Genomic DNA, 21,945 nt, shown 5'->3' on the forward strand with positions numbered 1-21,945 from the left:
AGGCTTAGATGGTGAGTGGCCTGAATGCCAGGGCAAGGGTTTGGCTTTTGCTTGACTCCCCCAGCCAGGCTCCTGAGGGCAGAAATTATTGGAAGTTATGTCTAGGAAATACCAAGTGGAATAGGGCTGAACAGGTCATGAAGGGAGGGATGTAAGAGTCCATACACCCGAGGCCATGCCCATGGGGAAATATTCCCTTTTACCTGGGTTCCTCCAGTGAGGAACAGAAGCCCTATTTGTCTGAGCTTACACTGCCAACTCATCTATCTTTCCTTCAGGGGGACCACTCAGGGAAAGTACTGAGTCATCATCTCTGGTGGAAAACTGTTTAAAAAAGGGACAATAGGCACAAAATGGAGTCATTTGTGTGGAGCCAACTTCACCAAACTGAAATTTAATGCCTAATTTAATTCAGTTTCAACCACTCCCAGGAGTAGAATCTTAAACTAGTCGAGCTGGAATCACCTGGCCAGCACTAATGAGGTAATATTCCCAAGAGACTCCTGCTGTCCCCTAAAGGAAAGTGACTGCCAGAAACAGCCCACTTTTTGCTCATAACTTCCTTGTCCTGCCCCCTTCTACTTATAAAAGTCTTTCATTTTGTATAGCTCCTTGGGGTTCCTTTTCATCTGCTAAATGGTTTGCTGCCCCATTCAAATCAGTTTTTGCTCAAATAAACTCTTAACATTTTTCATATGTGTCAGTTTATCTTTCAGCAAGAGGGAGGGGAAGAAGAGGGGAGAAGAGAAGGGAAGGGAAAGAGACAAGGACAAAGGTCTTTTAAGAATGTCAGAAAGAATTTCCTCTGATGTGCCCAATACATGCCTTCCCCCTGTGGGTTCTGCAGTGATTGAGAAATACCCATATCATTTTTTCTTGGTACCTGGGAAACAGGGTATTCACATGGGGGTTGCTAAGCTTCACGATTCCTCAGACTCAGAATCTACTGCACAAATCAGTGCAATAAGATGGCATTAACCCATCCATGTAGCGTTCACATGTAAACCCCACCCCCTGCCTTCCGACCACTGGCACTCCAGCACCCTCCATCCACCCAGGGTCATATCACCATGAGTCATACAGCCATATGGCTTAGCTTGGGTTTCCCCCAAAATGCAGGGCTTGCAGGAAAGGCTCATCTGCAGGTAGCTGATCACAGAAAATAGGAGTGGTCTGCCTGGGACAAGTAAACAGGGGAGGAGACAAAGCTGATCAACACAAGGTGTGTTATTGAGCTGGTTGCCACTGAAGGCAACCAGTTCAGTCCTGCTAGTGGAACCTCTGAAGAACTACATAGAATGTACCTCAGAATTGTTTGTCCAGGATATGGGAGAGGAGAGTATTTATCCACTAGCTCTTGTTCTTCATTGGTCAAAGCTTGCCTCAGGTGTGGGAACTTTCTGGCCCTACTAGGTGTAGTACCTATAGCAGCAAGGCAGTCCTATGGCAGAAAACAAGAGACAAGAGTGAGGTGAGGTGCCAACAGGCTACACCTGCATGTAACAGGCTACTGCAGAAATGGTCAGAGCAAAAACATGGGTACAGAGGATGTAAGATGGGATAAAAATTCTTCCAGGGCCAAATTTGTACCATAGTTTGTATTCTGGAGAGCATAGAGCATTGTGAGGCTCTCAGAATCCTCACCACAATCCCATTAACTCCTAGACACCATCTGATCCACTGACATGGGACAAATTGAGGCACTGAGAACAGCAGAGTTTCATTGGAGGCCACCCACTGAACCACAAGACTTGAAACCAAAACCTGTATTTCCTGAGTCCTCACCTCTCCAAACGTCTTAATTTTACTGGACTTATATAGCGTGATCTTCTCAGGGAAAGGAGTGGTCACCTCGCAGGCAGGGAAAAGCCTGTGTTCTGGACCTCAGCTCCTGGGAATACAGGGAGAACTCTGTTTTTGGCAGAGCAGTGTTAGAATGTGAACTCACTGCGGTGGAGGTCAAGGAGATTGTTTCCTGCTTTCTCCTCTAGGGTTTTGATGGTTTCCTGTCTCACATTCAGGAATTTCTTACTTGACACATCCCTAAAGGCAAGGGAATCAAGAGCAAAAATGAACTATTGGGACTTCATCAAGATTAAAAGCTTCTGCACGGCAAAGGAAACAATCCATAAAACTAATAGGCAACTGACGGAATGGGAAAAGATAGTTGCAAATGACATATCAGATAAAGGGTTAATATCCAGAATCTATAAGGAACTCATCAAACTCCACACCCGAAAAACAAACAACCCAGTAAAGAAATGGGCAGAAGATATGAACAGACACCTCTTCAAAGAGGACATCCAGATGGCCAACAGACACATGAAACGATGCTCAGCGTCTCTCCTCATCAGGGAAATACAAATCAAAACCACACTGAGATACCACCTCATGCCAGTCAGAGTAGCTAAAATTAACAAATCAGAAGATTCTAGATGCTGGCGAGGATGTCAAGAAACTGGCACCTTACTACATTGTTGGTGGGAATGTAAACTGATGCAGCCCCTCTGGAAAACAGTGTGGAGGTTCCTCAAAAAATTAACAGTAGAACTCCCCTATAACCCAGCAATAGCACTGCTAGGAATTTACCCAAGGGATACAGGAGTGCTGATGCACNAACAAAGTGAGGACTGATAGTGGTGGGGGGGACGGGAAAGGGGGTGATAGGCATGAAGGAGGGCACTTGTTGGGATGAGCACTGGGTGTTATATGGAAACCAACTTGACAATAAACTATTAAAAAAAAAGAATGTGAACTCACTTTCTGTTTTGTATATCATCTTATTTCAACATAATATCAGAGAGAAGGCACCAAAAAAAAAAAAAAAAAAAGATTAGCTAGCAAGGAATGCATTGTTTAGGCAAGGTGGCCCTCCTAAGGGGGAAAGGGTCCCTGAGGGGGTTGCCTCTAGGAAATCCCAGTGTAGCTGATTAAAGGTTACATTTCTGAGGGGGTTGGAAACTGCAGTTGGGTTAAGTATTAAATCTTAGTTTACTGACATGGGACCCTAATTTAAGTGGCTCCATTATGATCCAGTGGTTTTCTTTTTGACTCAGCCAATGCTCAGCTCAGTATTCAGCCAAAGCAGGTCAGGATTGCTCGTGAGCAAATACAAATCTAGGTGGAAGGATCTGGGCAGATCATAAAGATCAAGAAGTCCCAGATGCCAGGACAGGGAACCATCTTCCTTGCTTCCTGCTTCCCCCTCCCCCTGACCTCCCAAATCGCTTTGGACACTGACTGTAGCAATGAAAAACATCCTAACTTGTGTATTGAACTCACAGTGGGCCCAGAGCATTGCCAAGCTCTCAGCATTCTCATCCCAACTCTGTGTAGAAGGCCATGTAACCAGGAGAGACAGATGTGAGCAAGCACAGAGGATGGGGATATGTCAAGAGCATTGGACATTTTTAAAGCTCTCCAGGTGATTCTGATGTGCAGCCAAGATGGAGAATGAGTGTTCTACACACAAGTCTTCCTGATTGTAATCTGAACTCACCTTTCCCCTATCAAGGAGTTTTATATTCCACCACTCACTCAGTTGGCCTGACATCCCTGGGAAATTGAGGTAGAGGTCAGATTGAGGTCGGTAGTGAGTTTTGGTCCTCCTATCGAACAGCAGCTTCTGGGGCCCACCCAAAGGGGGTGCCAACAGCATCATCCAGAAGGGCACCAGTAGGGCATTTTCCATATATTTTGCATTGGCCAGTCACCTTTACTCTCCTTCTCTTCCCCACATCCCCTGCCATAGCAGCCAATCCTTGCAGCATCCATTCGACAAACAAGTATTTATTAAGTGCCATTTTATGCTGTGCTGGGGAACAGAGAGGAGTCTGACATAGAGCCTCCCTTGGAGGTTTATGGAGTGGCTGGGAGCAGGGCAGTGTGGTGAGTGCACATTGCCAGTGTTCTCTCAACTTTCATAAAACTCAGCACCTTCTGAACCCTCAAGGTAGTCCATTCCTTCATTTATGCACCTGATCATGCATTCACCGAGCGCTTATGTCTTGTCTGTCCCAGCTCAGCCAAGCAAAGTGAGGGAAGAGACAAACTTGACTTGGTCATTGGGCTTGCAGCAGAATGGGAAGATTTCAGGAGAAGCCAAGCCCTCAGCTGCTGCAAGGGAGAAAGGGAAGAAATTGAGGAAGAGCTACAGGCAGAGTTGGCAGATTTAGAAGACTGGCTCTAATTAGTGTTTCTGAGGTGGACAACAGATATGGAATGAAGGGATATTGGGGAGCATTTGGGTAAAGGTGAAGTCTCATTGTCTCCATCTCAACATGTTCATGCCTGGACAAGGGGTTCTCATCATGTTTTTCTTTACAGCTAAAATTTCCTACTGGGCCTTTGAGGGCAAAACTAAGACCAGTGAGTGGAAACTCCAGGGAGACACATTTTGGCTTCCAAGAATCACACTGCCAAGGCATCTGGAAGCGTAGCTGGTAGGGTGAGGAATTGGCTACTGCCCAGTCTCTGCATGGTGGCCACATGATGACTTGTCTTTGGCTCTAGAAGTGTGAGTGGCTGCTAAATTTCAGCCAGAGAGTGGAGAGTGATAAATAGGCCATGAGCATCCAGCCATGTCTGTGGCAGGACAAGGTATGTAGGACCTCCGAGGCTTAGGCAATATCCATCCTGCTGAGCTTCTCTATGACTTCCTCTTCCTGATTGCGAATCCAGACTCTAGGCTTCTTCTACCCCAGTCCAGCTCAGAGCCATGGCACATACACAGAGGGGGAGATCTTCTTGGAACACACCTCTGACAATGCTTTTTCCTCTTTTTCAACCCCCTTTAATAGCTGCCTCCACCAGGCTTCAGCAATGCTATTTCTTCCTCTCTGCTCAGTCTGAAAACCTGGGAATGGTTTTCTCCAGCCTCTGGGCTTTTGTTGTTGCTACTTTCTGGCTGCAACTTCATACCTTGTTTGATTCCTTAACATTGACTACCCGTCTGAAAGGAACCTGATGCTAGTCTCTTCATCTGAAACATCTGCACCAGCGACGCTGACTATTCCAACCTAGAGTGGAGGGAGAAGTAGCAGACTTTCCACAGGCAAGTCTGGGGCCTGGGACAAGTTTGTTCTTCAACAGAACCCTGGCCTGGGGAATTGAGAATTGCCATTGCCTTACCGTGAGACCCTGCCCCTCTCTGGTCCCAAATGGCTTGGTCCATCAATCCAGGAGTAATTAGATTTAATGATCTCTCCTCATTGCCCCCAAAGTAATATTTAATGGTCCTAAGTGTCAAGTTTGTACTAGGATCTTGAGGGTAGAGTTGGCCTTTTTCTGACTTAAGATCTCCTTTTTGGGGCTAGAACCTTGTTCCTGAAGATGCCTCAAAAAAAAAAAAAAAAAAGACTCAAAACATTATGAGCCTGGCATAAATGCAAGCCCTCCCAGAGGTCCATCCTGAAGAAGACAGTGGAAGCTTTCTTGTGAGAAAGCACAAGCAAGCTGAACCTCAGTTTCATTATCTGGAAAATGGGTATAAAGAGTAAGTAACTATGACCTCCTTGTTTGGGTAAAATGAGATAGTGTATAGAAAATTCCTGAAACATACAAGGTACTTGTGCGAAAAGGAAGTCATTATTATGTTGATGATTATACCCAGAATTGCCTTTTGTTTTCTCCTCCAAGAAGCCAAGAAGGCATACACATTGCCTGGTTTCTTTGAAGCCCACAGCCTGGTTTTTCTTCAGCTGAGTTTTGGAAGGAGTCAGTCAGGCTGTCTCTCTGGTGCCTGTGACTTCTGGGGCCGCTGTCTCTGCCCTTTGGAGCTCAGCCCAGCCTGGGTTGCTGCTGGCTGTAGGGTGTGGCCAGGTGTGGGGGCTGTCAGGGCGCCAAGTGCACAGTATAAGGGAACCCACGGTAGCAGGAAGGAGATCAGAGCCTTGGTGGTTGCCGCTCTAGCCATGCTTTCCATCTTGCTCTCCTTGAATTTCGTCCACCTGAGCCTGTGGGCTTCTGGATTGCTCTTGGTCTTAGGCTTCCTCAAGCTCATTCGTCTGCTGCTTCGGAGGCAGATGCTGGCCAGGGCTATGGACTGTTTCCCAGGACCCCCCACCCACTGGCTCTTCGGGCATGCCCTCGAGGTACGTGAGGAGGAGGGGTTGGAGAAAGGAAACAAACTCCTTTCCTTCAGAGAGTACAGCCTAATCCCCCAGGGGATATGAAGGGGGCCCCTATGCTTGGACTAGAGGTTGATGTCCTTGGAGCCACAGTTTCCATTCAGGTTCCCCACTAACTCTCCCCCTCCCCTCTGCCTTCTGGGCCAGCTTTGGAAGTGGGAACACTTAAATGTTGGAACCCAAACAGGCCACAGACTCCTTATTCTCAGGCTCAAGATTTTGGCAAAAGTCTGCTAAGGGCTCAGCGATAGCATTGGGGAAAACCACCTGCAAAGGCCAGTAAACGTAGGCTATCTTGTTTAGGGCTTAAGCACCATCCTCTTTATTCTGTGCAATGTAAAGATTTCTATTTTTAAGAAAATAAAAGTGAAAACAGAGATGGGTGCTGTTGCTCCTAAAGAGCATCTCCTGGAGCACTCCTGGAGACACCCGCCCCCCACCCCCACCGGAGCATCTAAGTGATTGGTGCCCCCAAAGATGGGGTTCTCTCTGTCATGTCTATGGGTTAATTTGGAGCCATGGCATCTTCCTGGGTATAGGTCCTGGCTTGTCCTCCCCAGTTACCTCAGGATGCTGAGGTCCACCTTAGCATCCATTGTCAGGAACACCTCTAGTTCCCTGCCTTCATGGGATCGAGACCATAGTTTTCTGAACATACAGCAAGGGGCACCTGCCCTGGAGAGCCTAATTAACATATCTGAACTGGTGGTCTGAATTTATTTATTTTAATTAAACTTTTTTTTCTCCAGGTTTATCCATGTTATTGCATATGGCAGAATTTCCTTCATTAAGTTAAATTTTAAAAAATCAAAGTGTAGTTACCATCTGTCACCATATGAAGTTATTACAATATTATTGAGTATATTCCCTATGCCATACTTTTCATTCCCATGACTTATTTATTTTATAACTGAAGTTTGTGCCTCTTAATGTCCCTCACCTATTTTGCTCATCCCTTCACTCCCCTCCCCTGTGGAAATCATTAGTTTGTTCTCTATTATTATGAATCAATTTCTCTTTTTCTTGTGGTTTGTTTTGTTTTTTAGATTTCACATGGTGAAATCATATGGTATGTTTTTCTCTGTCTGACTCATTTCACTTAGCATAATACCTTCTAAGTCCATCCATGTTGTCATGAATGGCAAGATTTCATTCTTTTTTATGGCTGAGTCATATTCCATATATATATGTGTATATATACGTGTATATATATATATATATTCTTTATCCATTCACCTATTGATGGACACTTGGGTTACTTCTATGCCTTGGCCATTGTAAATAATGCTGCAATAAACATTGGGGTCATATATCTTTTTGAATTAGTGTTTTCATTTTCTTTGGATAAATATCCAGAAGTACAATTACTAAATTGTACAGTACTTCTATTTTTAGTTTTTTGAGGAATTTCCAAACTGTTTTCCATAGTGGCTGTACCAACATACGTTCCCACTAACAGATCACAAGGGTTCCCTTTTCTCTACATCCTTGCCAAGACTTATTATTTCCTCTCTTTTGATATTAGCCATTCTGAGGGATGTGAGATGATTTCTCATTGTGATTTTGATTTGCATCTCCCTGATGAGGAGTGTTGTTGAACATCTTTTCATGTGTCTGTTGGCCATCTGTATGTCTTCTTTGGAAAAATGTCTATACAAATCCTCTGTCCATTTTTAAATTAGATTGTATTCTGTTTCTTTGTTTATTGTCTTTGTTGTAGTTGATACATAAGGATTTATATAATTAGGAGAGGAGGCTGAATTTAAAAGCCTCTACAAGTGTTTTTTGCTGTGCATCCAGGTTTGGGAACCCAGGTATAAATGCCAGAGATTAAGGTTCCTACTTCCTGAATACCCTTTTCCCTTTCACTGTGTAAGTGATTGCTTCTCCTTCATGATTCTGGGAATGAGCTTGACCTCCAGGTAAGGACTTCCCAGACTTAATCTTGCCCCTACAAATAACTACCTTCTCAGGATGGCTTAGTAACCTACATATATCATGGAGAAAACCAGGAAAGGAAAAGATGGGTTGGGGAGCTGAATCAGACCCAGGCCCTGCTCTCAAAGAGCCTACTATCTAGAGGTGAAAACAGACACCAGGGACTTTCCTGCCCCAGGTTGAGTGGGATGCCTAAACAGGATTTTGCATCAGCCATGTGCTCTTTATCTCTATATAGTGTACCTGTCCCATTGGGTGGTCATCTTCTGTTTGCTTGTTCATCTTGCCCGCCAGACCATGACTGCTGGAGGATGGAGATCTGCTCTGTTTCATTCCTGTACCCTCAGGATCCATCACAAAGCCTGGCATAGAGTGGGCATCACTGAATGAACAAACAGTGAATGTTGAGGAGTAGGGAGGGTTTTGATAGAGGAGACAGTGATGGAGAAGACAAGTGGTGAGACCAGGCAGGTTTAGGAGAGGCTTTGCTAAGTACAGAAGGAGGTCATGGGAAGGTCGCCCCTAATGGAGTTGTAAGAATCATTTAGGGAGACCTTCAATCCCTTGCCTCTCACATCCTTCCACTTCTATTTACCTCCACCAAAGCTAGGCTTGCCCTCAGCCCATGGGCTTCCCTAGGACAGGGACCTTGCTCCCATACCTCATCTCAGACCTGGCTGCCTTTCTCTCCCCCAAATGTCCTGTCCCCCACCTTGAGAGTGTATAGAGGGCTTGGAGCACAGCTTAGCTCTGACTTCTTAGCTCTTACACAAGAATCTGGAGGGCCTTGGCACTAGGAAGAAAGAACAAGGGTTGGAGGGGAGGTTGTTGTGGGGCCTACAAAAGTTTCCTGAGGAACCATGACAGGCCTGAAACCTCTTCATTTCTCTGAGGTTTGGCACCTCTGCTATGTTGGATCCACACCTGAGCCTGAGGAATGGGGAGGGTAGGGGTAGGGATTGTTTTTCCAAAACAAGATGAGGAAATTGAGGTTCAGAAAAGGGGAGATATTTGCCTATGTCCATATAGTAGCTCAGGAATTGAGTTAAGGCTGGGTGCAGGATTCATGCCTTTTCATGCAAGACATGATCTGTCCATACAAAGTGACTGCAAGTTTGCTTCCTAGCCTAGTGATTGTGGGACTAGGAAAGGAAGGGCGGGAGGTGGGGCAGAGCTGTCCATCAAGATTAGCTTCTCCCTTTATTTATTTTATTTTTTACATTTTCTTTCTTTCTTTTTTTTTTTTTTTCGTTNTACGATCTCTCTCTCTCTCTCTCTCTCTCTCATTTATTTATTTTTTTTTTTTCAATTTCTTTCTTTCTTTTTTTTTTTTTTTTAGTTGTTTTTAAAATTTGATGTGGGGCTCAAACTCATAAGCTATGAAATCATGACCTGAGCCAAAGTCGGACGCTTAACTGACTGAGCCACCCAGGCACCCCTAATTTTTTTTTTAACATTTATTCATTTTTGAGAGACAGAGACAGAGCACAAGTGGGGGTGGGGCAGAGAGAGAGGGAGACACATAATCTGAAGCAGGCTCTAAGGTCTGAGCTTTTAGCACAGAGCCCAACACGGGGCTCAAACTTACAAACAGTGACATCATGACCTGAGCCAAAGTTGTATACCCAACAGACTGAGCCACCCAGGTACCCCTTAACTTTTCCCTTTTTAAGTCTGATTACAGTCTAGAGGCCCTGGATGCATCTGCCTATCATCCTATTCAATTCTCACAATGTGTTGCCTTGAAGTGAGGTCATGTCTTATTCTTCCAGGGCCCCCCTTCTTCTACTCTGGGGCCCAGAGATGACCTTGTATATAGTAGGTGTCCTGTCATGTTGTTGGTCTGACGTTGGGAGGGGATGGAGAATCTGGACTGTTGTCAGGGGGAAGAGCGGAAAATTCCAGCTCCAAGCCCAGAAAATGTGATCCCCTGCGACTGCATAGGCATCCTCCCTGGCCCCCTTCATCACTGGGACAGTGCCCCTGACTTTGTATTGTGGAGTGGAGAGTCCTGGCAGGGGTCTGGAGCTCTAACTCATTTTTATTCAATAGTCATTGATGGGCCTTTGCCGTGCTTCTTGTCTGTGCTTCTCTTTCTTCATCAACAATATGGAGATAAGCATTTTTACATTGTTGGGTTAGGAAAGGATCAAAAAAGATAAAATATAGATAGATACTTTGCAAAGTTCTGGGCAGATGTCAGCTGATAAACCCCTGTAGAGAGATTCTTGCTGCAAAACACTCTGAGGCCTTGGCTTCCTTCATCCTCTTCCTTTCTCCAAATCAACCCAGTCTTTGGGAGAGAGATAACGTTCCTCTTTTCTCAAATAGCTGGTATCTGATCAACAACCCTGGGTCTTGCCCTCTGCTGAGGGCAGAGGATAAAGCAGTAAGATTAGAGCCAGCCCTAGAGTGACCTGGTCTGTAAGAGAGACAGATAATAGCACGGTGTTCCAGACCTGTGGGCCTGGGCAGGGGATGCTGAAGTGAGTCCTGAAAGATCTGGATGCAGCAGCCCATGGAAGTGAGGATGGAAGGGTGGAAGGCACTACCTGCGTAGGGGCACAGGGCTGGAAAGAGCATTGAGTGTTAGGAAATTAATTTGTTCAACCAATATTTCTTTCTCAAGGTCTAATATGCTTGTGTTCGTGGCTCTACACTTCTGGAGTGCTGAGGGGGAGCACAGAAGCTAGAGGAGGAAGCTGGAAGGGGGCTGGTGCAGATCACATAGGACTTTGTAGTCCACATCAAGAGTCCACATCTGAGTGCAATGGGGAACCATTGAAGAGATTCAAGCCAGGAAGTGATGAGCTCAGATTTGTGTGAGCACTTTGGCTTTGGGATTGTGGCCAGATTGGTAGAGACCAAATAGGAGGCAGGAAGAGCAGAACAAGGCTGAGGCTCCCATCCAAGCAGATGTTAGTGGAATGATATGTTAGTGACATGGGGATGGGTATGAGGTAGAGCAGGCTGTCCTGGCATTGAGGGCTTGGGAGAGGCTGGCAGTAAGGCCTCCTCTGCAGCCAGATGTAATGGTGTTAGTGAGGTCCCGTGTATTCATGTGTGTTCACATGTACATTTGTGGTAAAGCACTTGTCTCTGAAAAAGAGGATGAAGGGTCACTAGGGGGGGAAATTGCCTCTCTGCCCCATAGAGCATTACACACCCCTCCACTCTCCTCATGACTCTGTGCTTAACCCCATAGAGTTTGTGTAAATCCAATCCATTTTCTTAAACTGCTTTTTATGGTTATTTCAGAGATGCTGCCTCATCTCAATTGTTGTTAGTTCTTCTTGGTAGATATTTCTATCCTTTTAGCTTTGAATCCATAGTTTTGCTATCCTTGATACTGGTTGGGGCTTATACATATGCTTAGTCCTGCCCAATCTTGTGGAGAGGGGCAGTGGCCATGAGGTAGAATGGGGGAGGACTGAGACTAGAGCACTCACGGACCCTTAAGGATGTCCACCCTAGAGAGGAGCAGATCTGGGGAATCTGGCCCCCAACTCCCAATTCCAGAACTTTCCTGGGCAGTGGGAGCCTATGTGGCCCCAGAAAGCAGAGTGAACACTAACAGAGAAGACCACAGGCAGTTACCAGGTTTCCAGGGGAAGGGAGATGGAGGGTGTAACTCAAGCTCAACCCATGTGACTTGGGACAAGGGTTAATCCTTTATCCATGTGTGGAAGCATCTTAGGGCATGTTCAGAGTGAATTCTTTAGTGTAGTTTGGGGTCATTTGGGAGTAGTATATGACAGGAGATGCAGGGAGGAGGAAGATATTGGGGAAAGGTAGGCTTGAAGGGGAGGGAACTATGAGTTAAGGACTTACCTTGTGCAGGATCCAGTGCTGGGTCCTTCCATACAAAATATCAGTTATTTAAAGTTAAGGGCTTTAAGTGCTACATAGCCTCAACAAATAACACATGCCCTGCATGATTTAATTAATGCCCCCAAATCCTATAAGGTAAGGTATTCCCATTTTACAGATGAAAAGAGTAAGATTCAGAGAGCCTAAAGATGTCGCCCAAGTCCACACATCTAAAAAATAGGGGACACCAACATCAAACCCAGATCTTTCAATCTCCAAAGATTGCAGGTTGTGAAGTCGGATTTCCTTAGTTCACATTCCAGCTCCCCAAATAGCTTATAACTATACCTCTTCACAAACGCTGGAGCTCAGACTTTATTCTGAGGCCCACGGGCAGGCCACTGAAGGGTTTTAAGTATATCTCTGAAAGACTTCCTCTGAATAAGGGAAAATTGATAAATACATAATGGTACGTCACTAAAGTGGAATACCATGCAATTGAAATAGCTAAAAATATTGAGGGACAGTTAAATGCACACATTTATTTATTTATTTATTTANCACACATTTGAAAAGAAGGGCAAGATACGTTAAATGAAAAGTCAGGTTTCAGAAAAGTATATTTACATCAAACATCTCTGGGTGAGTAGATGCGGCTAGAAAATCCCCCAAAGAGCACCCACCACCCTCTAGATAATCTCTCCAACCTCATCTCAGGCCACTGTCCCACTGAGGGGCAGCTCCTGGAAGACACCACATTCCCCCCGCCACAGAGCATTTGCACTTGCTGTTTGCTCTACTCAGAATGCTCCTCCCTTACTCTTCACATTGCCAGCTCCTTGTCATCCTTTGGTTTTCACCTTGAGTGTCCTCTCCAACATGAGGCCATCCCCTGACTAAATAGATCTTCCTTGTTAGTTTTTCTCATAGCAATGTGTTTGTTCCTTATTAGCACTTACTACTGCCTGTATTCATTCTACTTAGTTGTTTAGTTGAATATTATCAGTCTTCCCCATAGAATGAAAGGGTAGAATCATGTCTGTCCCATTCCCCTGGGACATCTAGACAGTGCCCTGCCTATAGTAGGACCTCAATACAAATCTGTTGAATGACATACAGGGAAGAATCAAGCAGACTTCTGCATTGTAGACCAAGATGGTATTATCTTTCTCATGAAAAAACTTAATGCTGAAAAGAATTCGCTTTTTTGTGAGCAATATAGATAGAGGGTTGGTGACAGGCACCTGATGGAAGCAGGTTGGCCAGTTTGGGGTTTTTGAGCTAACCCACATATAGTAAGAGGATGGCTTAGACTTATAGCAGTGGCTGTGGGGCTGGAATGGGGACTGACCCCAAAGATGTATAGGACTGAGACTGGCTGGGAGAGGGATACAGGAGGAAGGAAGGATGCTCCAAGGGTCTCTCTAGGCAACCTCCTCTCTTCCTGCCCAGGGACTTACGGCCTGGCTGATGACAGTGTTTCCTGAGTGTTATGGCCTTCTTTCACCATTTCAGATCCAGAAGACGGGGAGCCTGGACAAGGTAGTGTCCTGGGCTCACCAGTTTCCTTATGCCCACCCACTCTGGCTTGGACAGTTCCTTGGCTTTCTGAACATCTATGAGCCCGACTATGCCAAGGCTGTGTATAGCCGAGGAGGTGAGGATTCCCAGGAGAAGGTGGGGTTTCCTGAGAGCAAAGGCCTCAGAGCTACAAGTGGGGAGAAATCCTGGGGTCTGCACCTTAAGCCTGGGCAGCTGAGGTCTACATCCTATTGATTAATAAGCCCCTTTGGGTATCTCCTAGTTTCTGTATCACCCAATCTTCTCTTTCTCCTGCAGACCCCAAGGCTGCAGATGTGTATGACTTCTTCCTCCAGTGGATTGGTAAGTGGGCACCTGCCTTCTCTGACCTTAGTGCTGGGTTACCAGAATCCTTCCCTGCCCCATTGCTCTCTGTCCTGTGCCCACTCAGTCTTATCTCATCCATGGGAACACCTGGCCCCAAGGGCCCCTCCTAAGCTCAGCTGCTCAATGGGGAGGCAGGGTAGCTCCTAGCTGGCTGTAGGAGTGGGGCTCAAGGATCTTCTCCTGCTGGGTGTGTTCTCTTCCATGGACAGGCATAGCAAGGGCTCTGGAAAACATGTGAGTATGAGGAACAACTTCCTGGAATAGGTGGCCCTGGAGTGGGATCCTAGGAGAGTTTATTGGTGGTTCTGGCCAGGCAAAAGCCTGAGGAGGAATTGATGGCAGGGCTAAGGCTAGTGCAAAAGCTGGGCGGCTGGAAGGCAGAGCTGTTGGGACAGGAGGCTGGTCAAGGAGGATTGGGGTGGGAGCCCCAAGCTGCCAGGCATGGGGCAGGATCTTGTGGACTGATCAGCTTTCCTTCTGCCATCTCTTTCCCAGGGAAAGGCCTCCTGGTCCTCCAGGGGCCCAAGTGGTATGAGCATCGCAAGTTGCTCACACCTGGCTTCCACTATGATGTGCTGAAACCCTATGTGGCTGTGTTCAACAACTCCACGCACGCCATGCTGGTGAGCTCCCAGTGACAGGCTCCTGGAGGCTATGGCTGCTGGGCCAACTCCTCCCCACCCCCAAGCTTCTCTTAGGGAGGGCCATGAGGAGAATTTCTAAGGCCCCAAAAGCCTGTTCTGCCTGTAATAGCAGTGCCAAGCCCTGCTGTGCCTGGTACCTGCTGCATGCTGGGTGCTGACCAAGTGCTGAGGCTCCAAGTAGCCAGGCAGCTCTGGCCCTTGTCTCCACTGGGAGACCCAGGCATCCCTTTTCCTAGAACAAAGGGCTTCTGTGAGGTCCCAGTAGGGATCCTCCTGTAGCAGGCTGGAGGGATGCCAATATCTGAGAATATTAGGAAGGTCTTTCATATCTGGAAAGTGCTTCCTCTTCATTCTCTGTCTACCACAGCTATCAGGCATCTCTGAAAGGGATGCCAAAGATCAGGGATCAGGCTCTGAGTCTCAAGGATGGGTAATCCCTAGAAGTTACCTAGGCTAGTCTTTTCCCTTGTAGGAAATTCCTCGCTAGCATCACTGCAGGCCTGACTTATACACAGGCTCTGCTCCCCACCTCTCAGCCTTCCTTTTCCCTTTATGTAGGCTCCCTGGCTCAGTGTCCATGTGTGCTGTGCAGGCCTGCGTCCTGGTCCCGCCCTAGCCTGAAGATCCTACCTGCCCCACACCCCTACATTCCAGCAGAATGGAGGCCAAGCCAGGGACTTGATTCATGGGAGAGAGGATAGGCTGTGCGTCCTGGAAGGCAGGGGTGGGGGTGACCAGCTGACCCCCTGACATTACCTTCCATCTCTGGGCTCCAGGACAAGTGGGAGGAAAAGGCTCGTCAGGATAAGAGCTTTGATATCTTCTGTGATGTGGGCCACATGGCACTGGACTCACTTATGAAGTGCACCTTTGGCAAAGGAAACAGCGGTCTCAGCCACAGGTTTGGGGGTACCTGGGGCTGACCACAGTCTCTCTACCCAGGCCAGCTCAGTGGGGAGTGTTGGCAGGACTCCAGGGCCCTGGTTTGAGAGGACATAGGGTGCTGCCCTGGGAAGCCCCAGCTTGGCATGGGGGGGGGGGGCAGCTTGGCCTTGCCCAGAGTTGGAAGACAGATTCTGCCTTTGGTGGAGAGGCTTAATGGCAGGGAGAGGAAGGGCAAGAAGCACTATGGTTGGGGCTGGATTCTGGAATGGAATTGCCCCAGGCTCCTCTGTGGGTCAGGGTCTAAGCGCTGCTCTCCACTCTTGTACTGTGTAGGGACAGTAGCTACTACTTGGCAGTCAGCGACCTCACTCTGCTGATGCAGCAGCGCATCGAGTCTTTCCAGTACCATAACGACTTCATCTACTGGCTCACCCCACACGGCCGCCGATTCCTGCGGGCATGCCAGGCAGCCCACGACCACACAGGTGGGCCTTTTCTGCAGGGTCCACCCACAGGAAGCCCAGGGTCTAGTCTAGATTCTCTAGGCCCATCTGGGACCCCTGCCATTGCAGAATTTCAGTACCACTTCAGGTAGAGAATGGATCCCCAGGCAGTGACACTCTGTGCTCCTGGCCCAGACCAGGTCATCAGAGAACGAAAGGCAGCCCTGCAGGATGAGAAAGAGCAGGAGAAGATCCAGAACCGGAGGCACCTGGACTTCCTGGATATTCTTCTTGGGGCTCGGGTGAGTGAGTGCCAGCTGGCTCTCAGGTGGGCTACCCCTACCTGAGAACTTGTCCCAGCGGTGTCTTCAGACAATGTTCTGGGACAGGGCTCACTGGACAGCAGCAGAGGCTGGTAAGCACTTTACTTCTTTTTCCCTAGCAAATATGACCTCTCCTTGTCTTATGATGGACATCAGCAAAAGCTCATAGATGGGAAGGTGTGGCTGGCTGTGGCAGTGGAGAGACATGTAGTAGCAGGAAGCTTGGGTCATATGTTAGAAGTCCTGAAGACCAATTCTAGGCTTCTAAGACTCTGGAGTCCTTCCTTTCATTCCTTTCCTTCCTTTCCTTCCTCCCTTCCTCCCTTCCTTCCTTCCTTCCTTTATTCATCCACTCTACAAACTCACTAACCCCTACCCTGGGTTAGTTCTTGTGCAGAAGATGAGAAAGACCTGGCCTTGGATCCAGACATTTACAGTCTAGTGGAAGAGAGAGGAGGAAGACATTGACAAAGATCCCTTCCTCAGCCATGTGTCATTCTGAGCAGAATTGACAGGGCTGGGTAGGTCACAGGTCACTTGGGTAGAGGGATCAGGGAAGGTTTCCTAGAGTAGGAGGCATCCAAGCCATGCTTGGGATGAGAATCTGGGGGAAGGCCTCAACTCCCAGTTTGAAAAGAACTTTCCGCCCCTCCCTCGGACCTTCATTTGACAACTGTTATGATGTCTTCTTGATAACTATCTCAAATACTTCTAGCTGTCCCATTATGCCTTCCCTAACCCAGGATGTAAATGGGATCAAGTTGTCCAATGCAGAACTTCGGGCTGAAGTGGACACATTCATGTTTGAAGGCCATGACACCACCACCAGTGGCATCTCCTGGTTTCTCTACTGCATGGCCCTGTATCCGGAGCACCAGAGACGTTGTCGGGAGGAGGTCTGCGAGATCCTTGGAGGCCGGGACTCCTTCCAATGGTGAGTGTGGCTGCAGCTAAGCGCAGTGTCCTGCTTCCCTGTCCCAGCAATGAGCTGAGCCTCTGGTGGTCGGGTGCCATTTTCAGGTGATACAGTGGGGCCATCCTGGATACTAGGTGAGGGTGGTGCCAGTCGTCCCATTCCCTCCAGTGCTGTGGTTTTTGGGGGTGCGTGGGGGACCTCTGCGGACACATCCCTGAACTCCTCCCACAGTGGAGCCTTTTTCAGGTTGAGTTGCCACCAGGAGGCCAATTTTTGGTGTACTGACTCCCTCTGCTGGCAGAACCTGACTACCCTCCTGGGGTGCTGGATGGAACAATGGGGCCGGCTGCTGGGAGAGAGGAGGGAACTAGGGGTGGATACAGCTGACCACACCCCTCACCTGCCTTTGGATGGGGTGCAGCCTCTAGACCCCTCTGGTGAAGGAGAAAAGCCTGTTTCCCAAACCCCACCACTTAAAATCTTTCGATTGTTCTTTCTTTTTTATTCCTTTCCTTTTTTTTTTTAAGTTTATTTATTTATTCTGAGAGAGAGTACAAGCAGAGGAGGGCCAGAGAGAGAGAAAGAGAGAGAGGGAGAGAGAGAGGCTCCCAGTAGGTTCCAAACTGACAGTTTGGAATTGTTCTTTCTTTCTTGATTCAAACTTGAACTCATTGATATGACACCGACTGATGCTGACCTCTTTGCAGGGTCGTCTCTGGGACTCTCCCACAGGCCCCTCTTTCCCTGCTTCCTCCCCTCAGACCTTGGCCTCCTGTCACCCACCTCACCTTTCTCTCCAGCTCCTGTGCTACCTCCAGCATGGGGTTGGGCACACAGTGCAGCACAGCAAATGCTCCGTCAGTGGGACAGACTTTAAGTTCACTGGAAGGAGACTGACTTATATTTCACGATCTGAGATTTGACATCTCCACTATCCACTTTTTTTTTTTTTAATAGTTTATTGTCAAATTAGTTTCCACATAACACTCAGTGCTCATCCCCACAAGTGTCCTCCTCCATGCCCATCCCCCCCTCCCCCCACATCCATCAGTCCTCAGTTTTTGTCAGCATTCAAGAGTCTCTCATGGTTTGCTTCTCTCCCTTTCCCCCACCATTTCTGGGAATGTAAACTGGTACAGCCCATCTGGAAAACAGTGTGGAGGTTCCTCAGGAAACTAACAATAGAACTCCCCTATGACCCAGCAATAGCACTGCTAGGAATTTACCCAAGGGATACAGAAATGCTGATGCATAGGAGCACATGTACCCCAATGTTCATAGCTCCACTATCCACTTCTATTGGCCAGATGTTGGAAACCTCCAACAGAGTGTCCAGCCATGTGCCAGGTTCTTCTGGGGGTGTGGATGGGAAGAGGAGGAGAAGGAGCCAAGTTGCTGCTCTTGGGAGATTTTTTTAGAAAGATGAACTCAAATAACCAAAAAACTAGAGAAAAACCACAGAGTGCAGTAAGATTGAGTGGCCCTGTGTTGAGAGTAGAGGAATCAGATGGGGTGGGGCTCGGATTGGTTCTCTCTCTCTTTTTAAAAATAATTAATTAATTAATTAATTGAGAGAGAGAGAGAGAGAACAAGCAGGGGAGGGGCAGAGAGCGAAGGAGAGAGAGAATCTGATGCAGGACTCGAATCCATGAACCATGATATCATGACCTGAACCAAAATCAAGAGTCAGAGGCTGAACCAACTGAGCCATGCAGGTGTCCCTTGAGTTGGCTTTCTAAGGAGGGGTGACACTCAGGCAAAGGAAGACAGAAACAGGCATTCCAGGTAGTAGAACAACATGAACACGGCTTGGAGGCAGGGAGGTAAAATATTTGTTTATTTTATTTTCACTTCATTTCGGTTAGAACTTGAAGCAACTTAAAGGATACTTATTTAATACAAGTAATAAAACACAAGAAAAAATGATTACTGGTATATAATACTTTGTTAATGTTAATTGAAAATCTCTTCTCCCAGTGCATAACCTGCCATTTAATCTCTAAGATGTCTTTGATGAATAAAAGTTCCTAGTTTTAATAAAGTCAAGTATATCTAAAAAAAAATGAGGACCTGTCCAAAAAAAAAAAAAAATTCTTAAGATTTGAGACTCTGTAATAAAGTGCTGCATAGTGGTCATGGATGGACCATATTTGAGTATGAGTTTCCTGGTGGCAAAGGGGAAAAGAGAAATATAATTTTTGTTATTTTTAAACTAAGCTTGTCATAGTTTATGCATTTATTTCTTCATTCAACCAATGTATACCAGCCCTTATTTTTTTCCACCTCAGCTCCATAGGGAAAACCAAGTGGAACTTAAAGAATTGTCCTTTATGGGGCTTCTGCAGGGCCTTGAGAGACACAGGAGTGACTTTGTCTTTGATGGCTGACTACACATACAACTCTAGGGTTCTGTGCTCTCCTTTCCTAGCAGCAATTATGGGGGGGCGGATGGAGAAAAGTGGAATCAGAAGGAAAAAAAGAAAAAGTGGAGCCAGAACCCCTGGGTCTGAGTGACTACCCCATTCCAGTCTGGTGTAGACACCTGAAGCATTTATGTTCCTCTCTCTGTTGGATGTGTGATGGTGGTTAAGGAGGAAAGGTGGGGCTGGGGCCTGCCTTCCTGGGGAACCCTGTTGCTTCCCATCTCCAGAAAGGCTTGGTTGTATTGCTGGCAGGGATGATCTGGGTAAGATGACCTATTTGACCATGTGCATCAAGGAGAGCTTCCGCCTCTACCCACCTGTGCCCCAGGTGTATCGCCAGCTCAGCAAGCCTGTCAACTTTGTGGATGGCCGTTCTCTACCTGCAGGTGAGAGGGAGTGGATTGGGGGATGGAACTGGAGTCCTTGTGGACACTTCTCTGACACTTTTTGTCCCTTTGTCCAAATCTTTGCACCAATGGGGAAGAGCTCAAGCTTTGTGTTTGGCCTGGGTCCAAATCCTGGTTCTATAATGTATGGACAAATCTCTCTACCTCAAGCCTCTGTTTCCTCTTCTGTAAAACAGGGACAAGAAGAGTATTTGCCTTATAAGGTTGTTGTCAAAGTTAAAGAGACAACATTCATCAGGACTATCACGTGCCACTATGTTGGTTGTGTCCTGAACAACTTCAGGAAACACCATTCACATAGACAATGATGATGTGCAGTCTACAACCTGTACAACTGTATGTAGTAGCTTTGTAAGGAGTGTTTAACTGTATCTGGCACACAACATGCCAGATGAATGTAGATGTTACTATTGATATCATAAAGTTATGAATAGTAACTTCCCTTGAGCAAAAATTATTTGAAAGCAGAAAGTGTTGTAATTGTCCTTTCCTGTCCTATCTCATTGTAAGGTGGGTTTAATGCTCCTTTTTCTTCTCTCCATTCCATGATGTCTGTGTCAGGTGCTTGTGTCCAATGATGGGGCTGGAGGAAGTAGATATGAGGATAATCAAAAGCACTTTGATGTCTTGAGCATGGCAATGAACCCTCCATCACTGGCAGTGCTCAGGCGGGGGCTGGTGCCCAGTTAGAAGGACACTAGGGGATTCTGGCCCTGTGAGGAGGTGGCCATGGCTATCTGAGGACCACCTACCTACTAAGCCTCTGCTTTGTCCACAGGCAGCTTGATCTCTCTGCACATCTATGCCCTCCACAGGAACAGTGCAGTGTGGCCTGACCCTGAGGTACCCCATCCTGGGCCTGGAGGTCAGATGGGATGGGAGGCTATGGAGGTCACCCTCCCCCAGGACCTGGAAGATACTTAAACAAAGATTCTCCCCTTAGGTCTTTGACCCTCTGCGCTTTACCCCTGAGAATGTGGCCACACGCCACCCCTTTGCCTTCATGCCCTTCTCTGCTGGACCCAGGTAACGAGAGGATCAACATCCCCAGGCCCTTAGGACTGGGGAGGGGAGAATGGAAGATGTGGGTAAAGCATCATTTGGTGGAACTCTGTGATAAGGGAGCTGCCACTGGGTTTTGGGTGATCCTAAAGCAGGGTAAGTTCCTGGGACTTTCTTCTTTCCATTAGCACATTCATGTCCCTAGCAGGTGGTGGGCTGGCTGAGTCATTCCAAGAGAGGCCCCCAAACCAGAACTCCCAGTGTGAATCTACTCAGTCTGGGACCCTCACTGTGCTCCCAAGATCTATTGCCTATGTCCAAGTCAATCAAGTGATCAACCAATTATCCATTCACAAATAGTTACTGGCTTTTTTGGCCACTAAGAGTCTTGGACTTTCTCACTCTGGACACCCCATAGTCTGATGCCACCTTGTGCTGCTCATGGTAGGAATTGCATCGGACAGCAGTTTGCCATGAATGAGATGAAGGTGGTCACAGCCCTCTGCTTGTTCCGCTTTGAGTTCATCCTGGACCCCTTGCAGCCCCCCATCAAGGTGCCCCAGCTAATCCTGCGCTCCAAGAATGGAATCCACCTCCACTTGAAGCCCCTGCGCCTGGGCTCTGGGAAGTAGCTCTGCCAAGAGTAGAGCCCCACACAGCCCAGACTGTGGCCTCTCCCTGGGCTCTGTCCTCCCCAGGATGCATCATAGAAAGCTATGGCTCCCTGTCTTCGGGAGACTTACAGTTTAGAAGGGGAGCAGGCACTCACATAAACAGTCACCTGGAGGGCAGTGACATGTAAGCATGTGTGTCAATAAATGCTTATTATGCTAAAGCTCATTCATTCATTCATTCATTCAACAAACATATGGTAAGCATATACTTGCTTCTAGGATCTCTCTTTATCTTTCATAATTGGCAATCTTTCTAGAATGTGGCAGAAACTTACATGCCAGCCCTGATGATGCAGTGAATGCAATGGAAGCTTTGTCTTGGGATTCATGATTCTGATCAAGCACTGACCTACTCCACATGAAAGAGAGATGGCTTTTGGGGCTTACCCCCTCACTGAGATGTATTTCTCTGCTTAACTCTGTGTGTGTGTGTGTGTGTGTGTG

At 47.2% G+C, this 21,945-nt stretch overlaps 1 protein-coding gene across 2 annotated transcripts; it reads left to right on the plus strand.

Annotated features, from left to right (window-relative positions):
- The first annotated feature begins 5,912 nt into the window (after positions 1–5,912).
- CYP4B1 (cytochrome P450 family 4 subfamily B member 1) lies at positions 5,913–21,459 on the plus strand. 2 transcript variants are annotated; one of them, XM_077752214.1, is made up of 12 exons: positions 5,913–6,092; positions 13,392–13,533; positions 13,716–13,760; positions 14,280–14,407; positions 15,205–15,329; positions 15,647–15,798; positions 15,952–16,058; positions 16,823–17,013; positions 19,671–19,804; positions 20,604–20,668; positions 20,769–20,851; positions 21,276–21,459. In XM_077752214.1, exons 1-12 carry the CDS (start codon positions 5,913–5,915, stop codon positions 21,457–21,459), a joined length of 1,536 nt encoding a protein of 511 aa, XP_077608340.1. The 2 variants fall into 2 exon arrangements, with proteins under 2 accessions (XP_077608340.1, XP_077608341.1); XM_077752215.1 differs by lacking the exon at positions 13,716–13,760.
- Positions 21,460–21,945: the final 486 nt, after the last annotated feature.

This window comes from Crocuta crocuta, unplaced genomic scaffold (assembly GCF_008692635.1).
Source record: "Crocuta crocuta isolate KB4526 unplaced genomic scaffold, BGI_CrCroc_1.0 scaffold367, whole genome shotgun sequence".
Taxonomy (NCBI): Eukaryota; Metazoa; Chordata; class Mammalia; order Carnivora; family Hyaenidae; genus Crocuta; species Crocuta crocuta.

Coding starts and splice junctions, on each gene's coding strand:
- CYP4B1 (XM_077752214.1), top strand. CDS start 5,913: ATGCTTTCCATCTTGCTCTCCTTGAATTTCGTCCACCTGAGCCTGTGG. Junction 13,761..14,279: donor CTTCTTCCTCCAGTGGATTG/GTAAGTGGGCAC, acceptor TCTCTTTCCCAG/GGAAAGGCCTCCTGGTCCTC. Junction 15,330..15,646: donor AACAGCGGTCTCAGCCACAG/GTTTGGGGGTAC, acceptor TGTACTGTGTAG/GGACAGTAGCTACTACTTGG.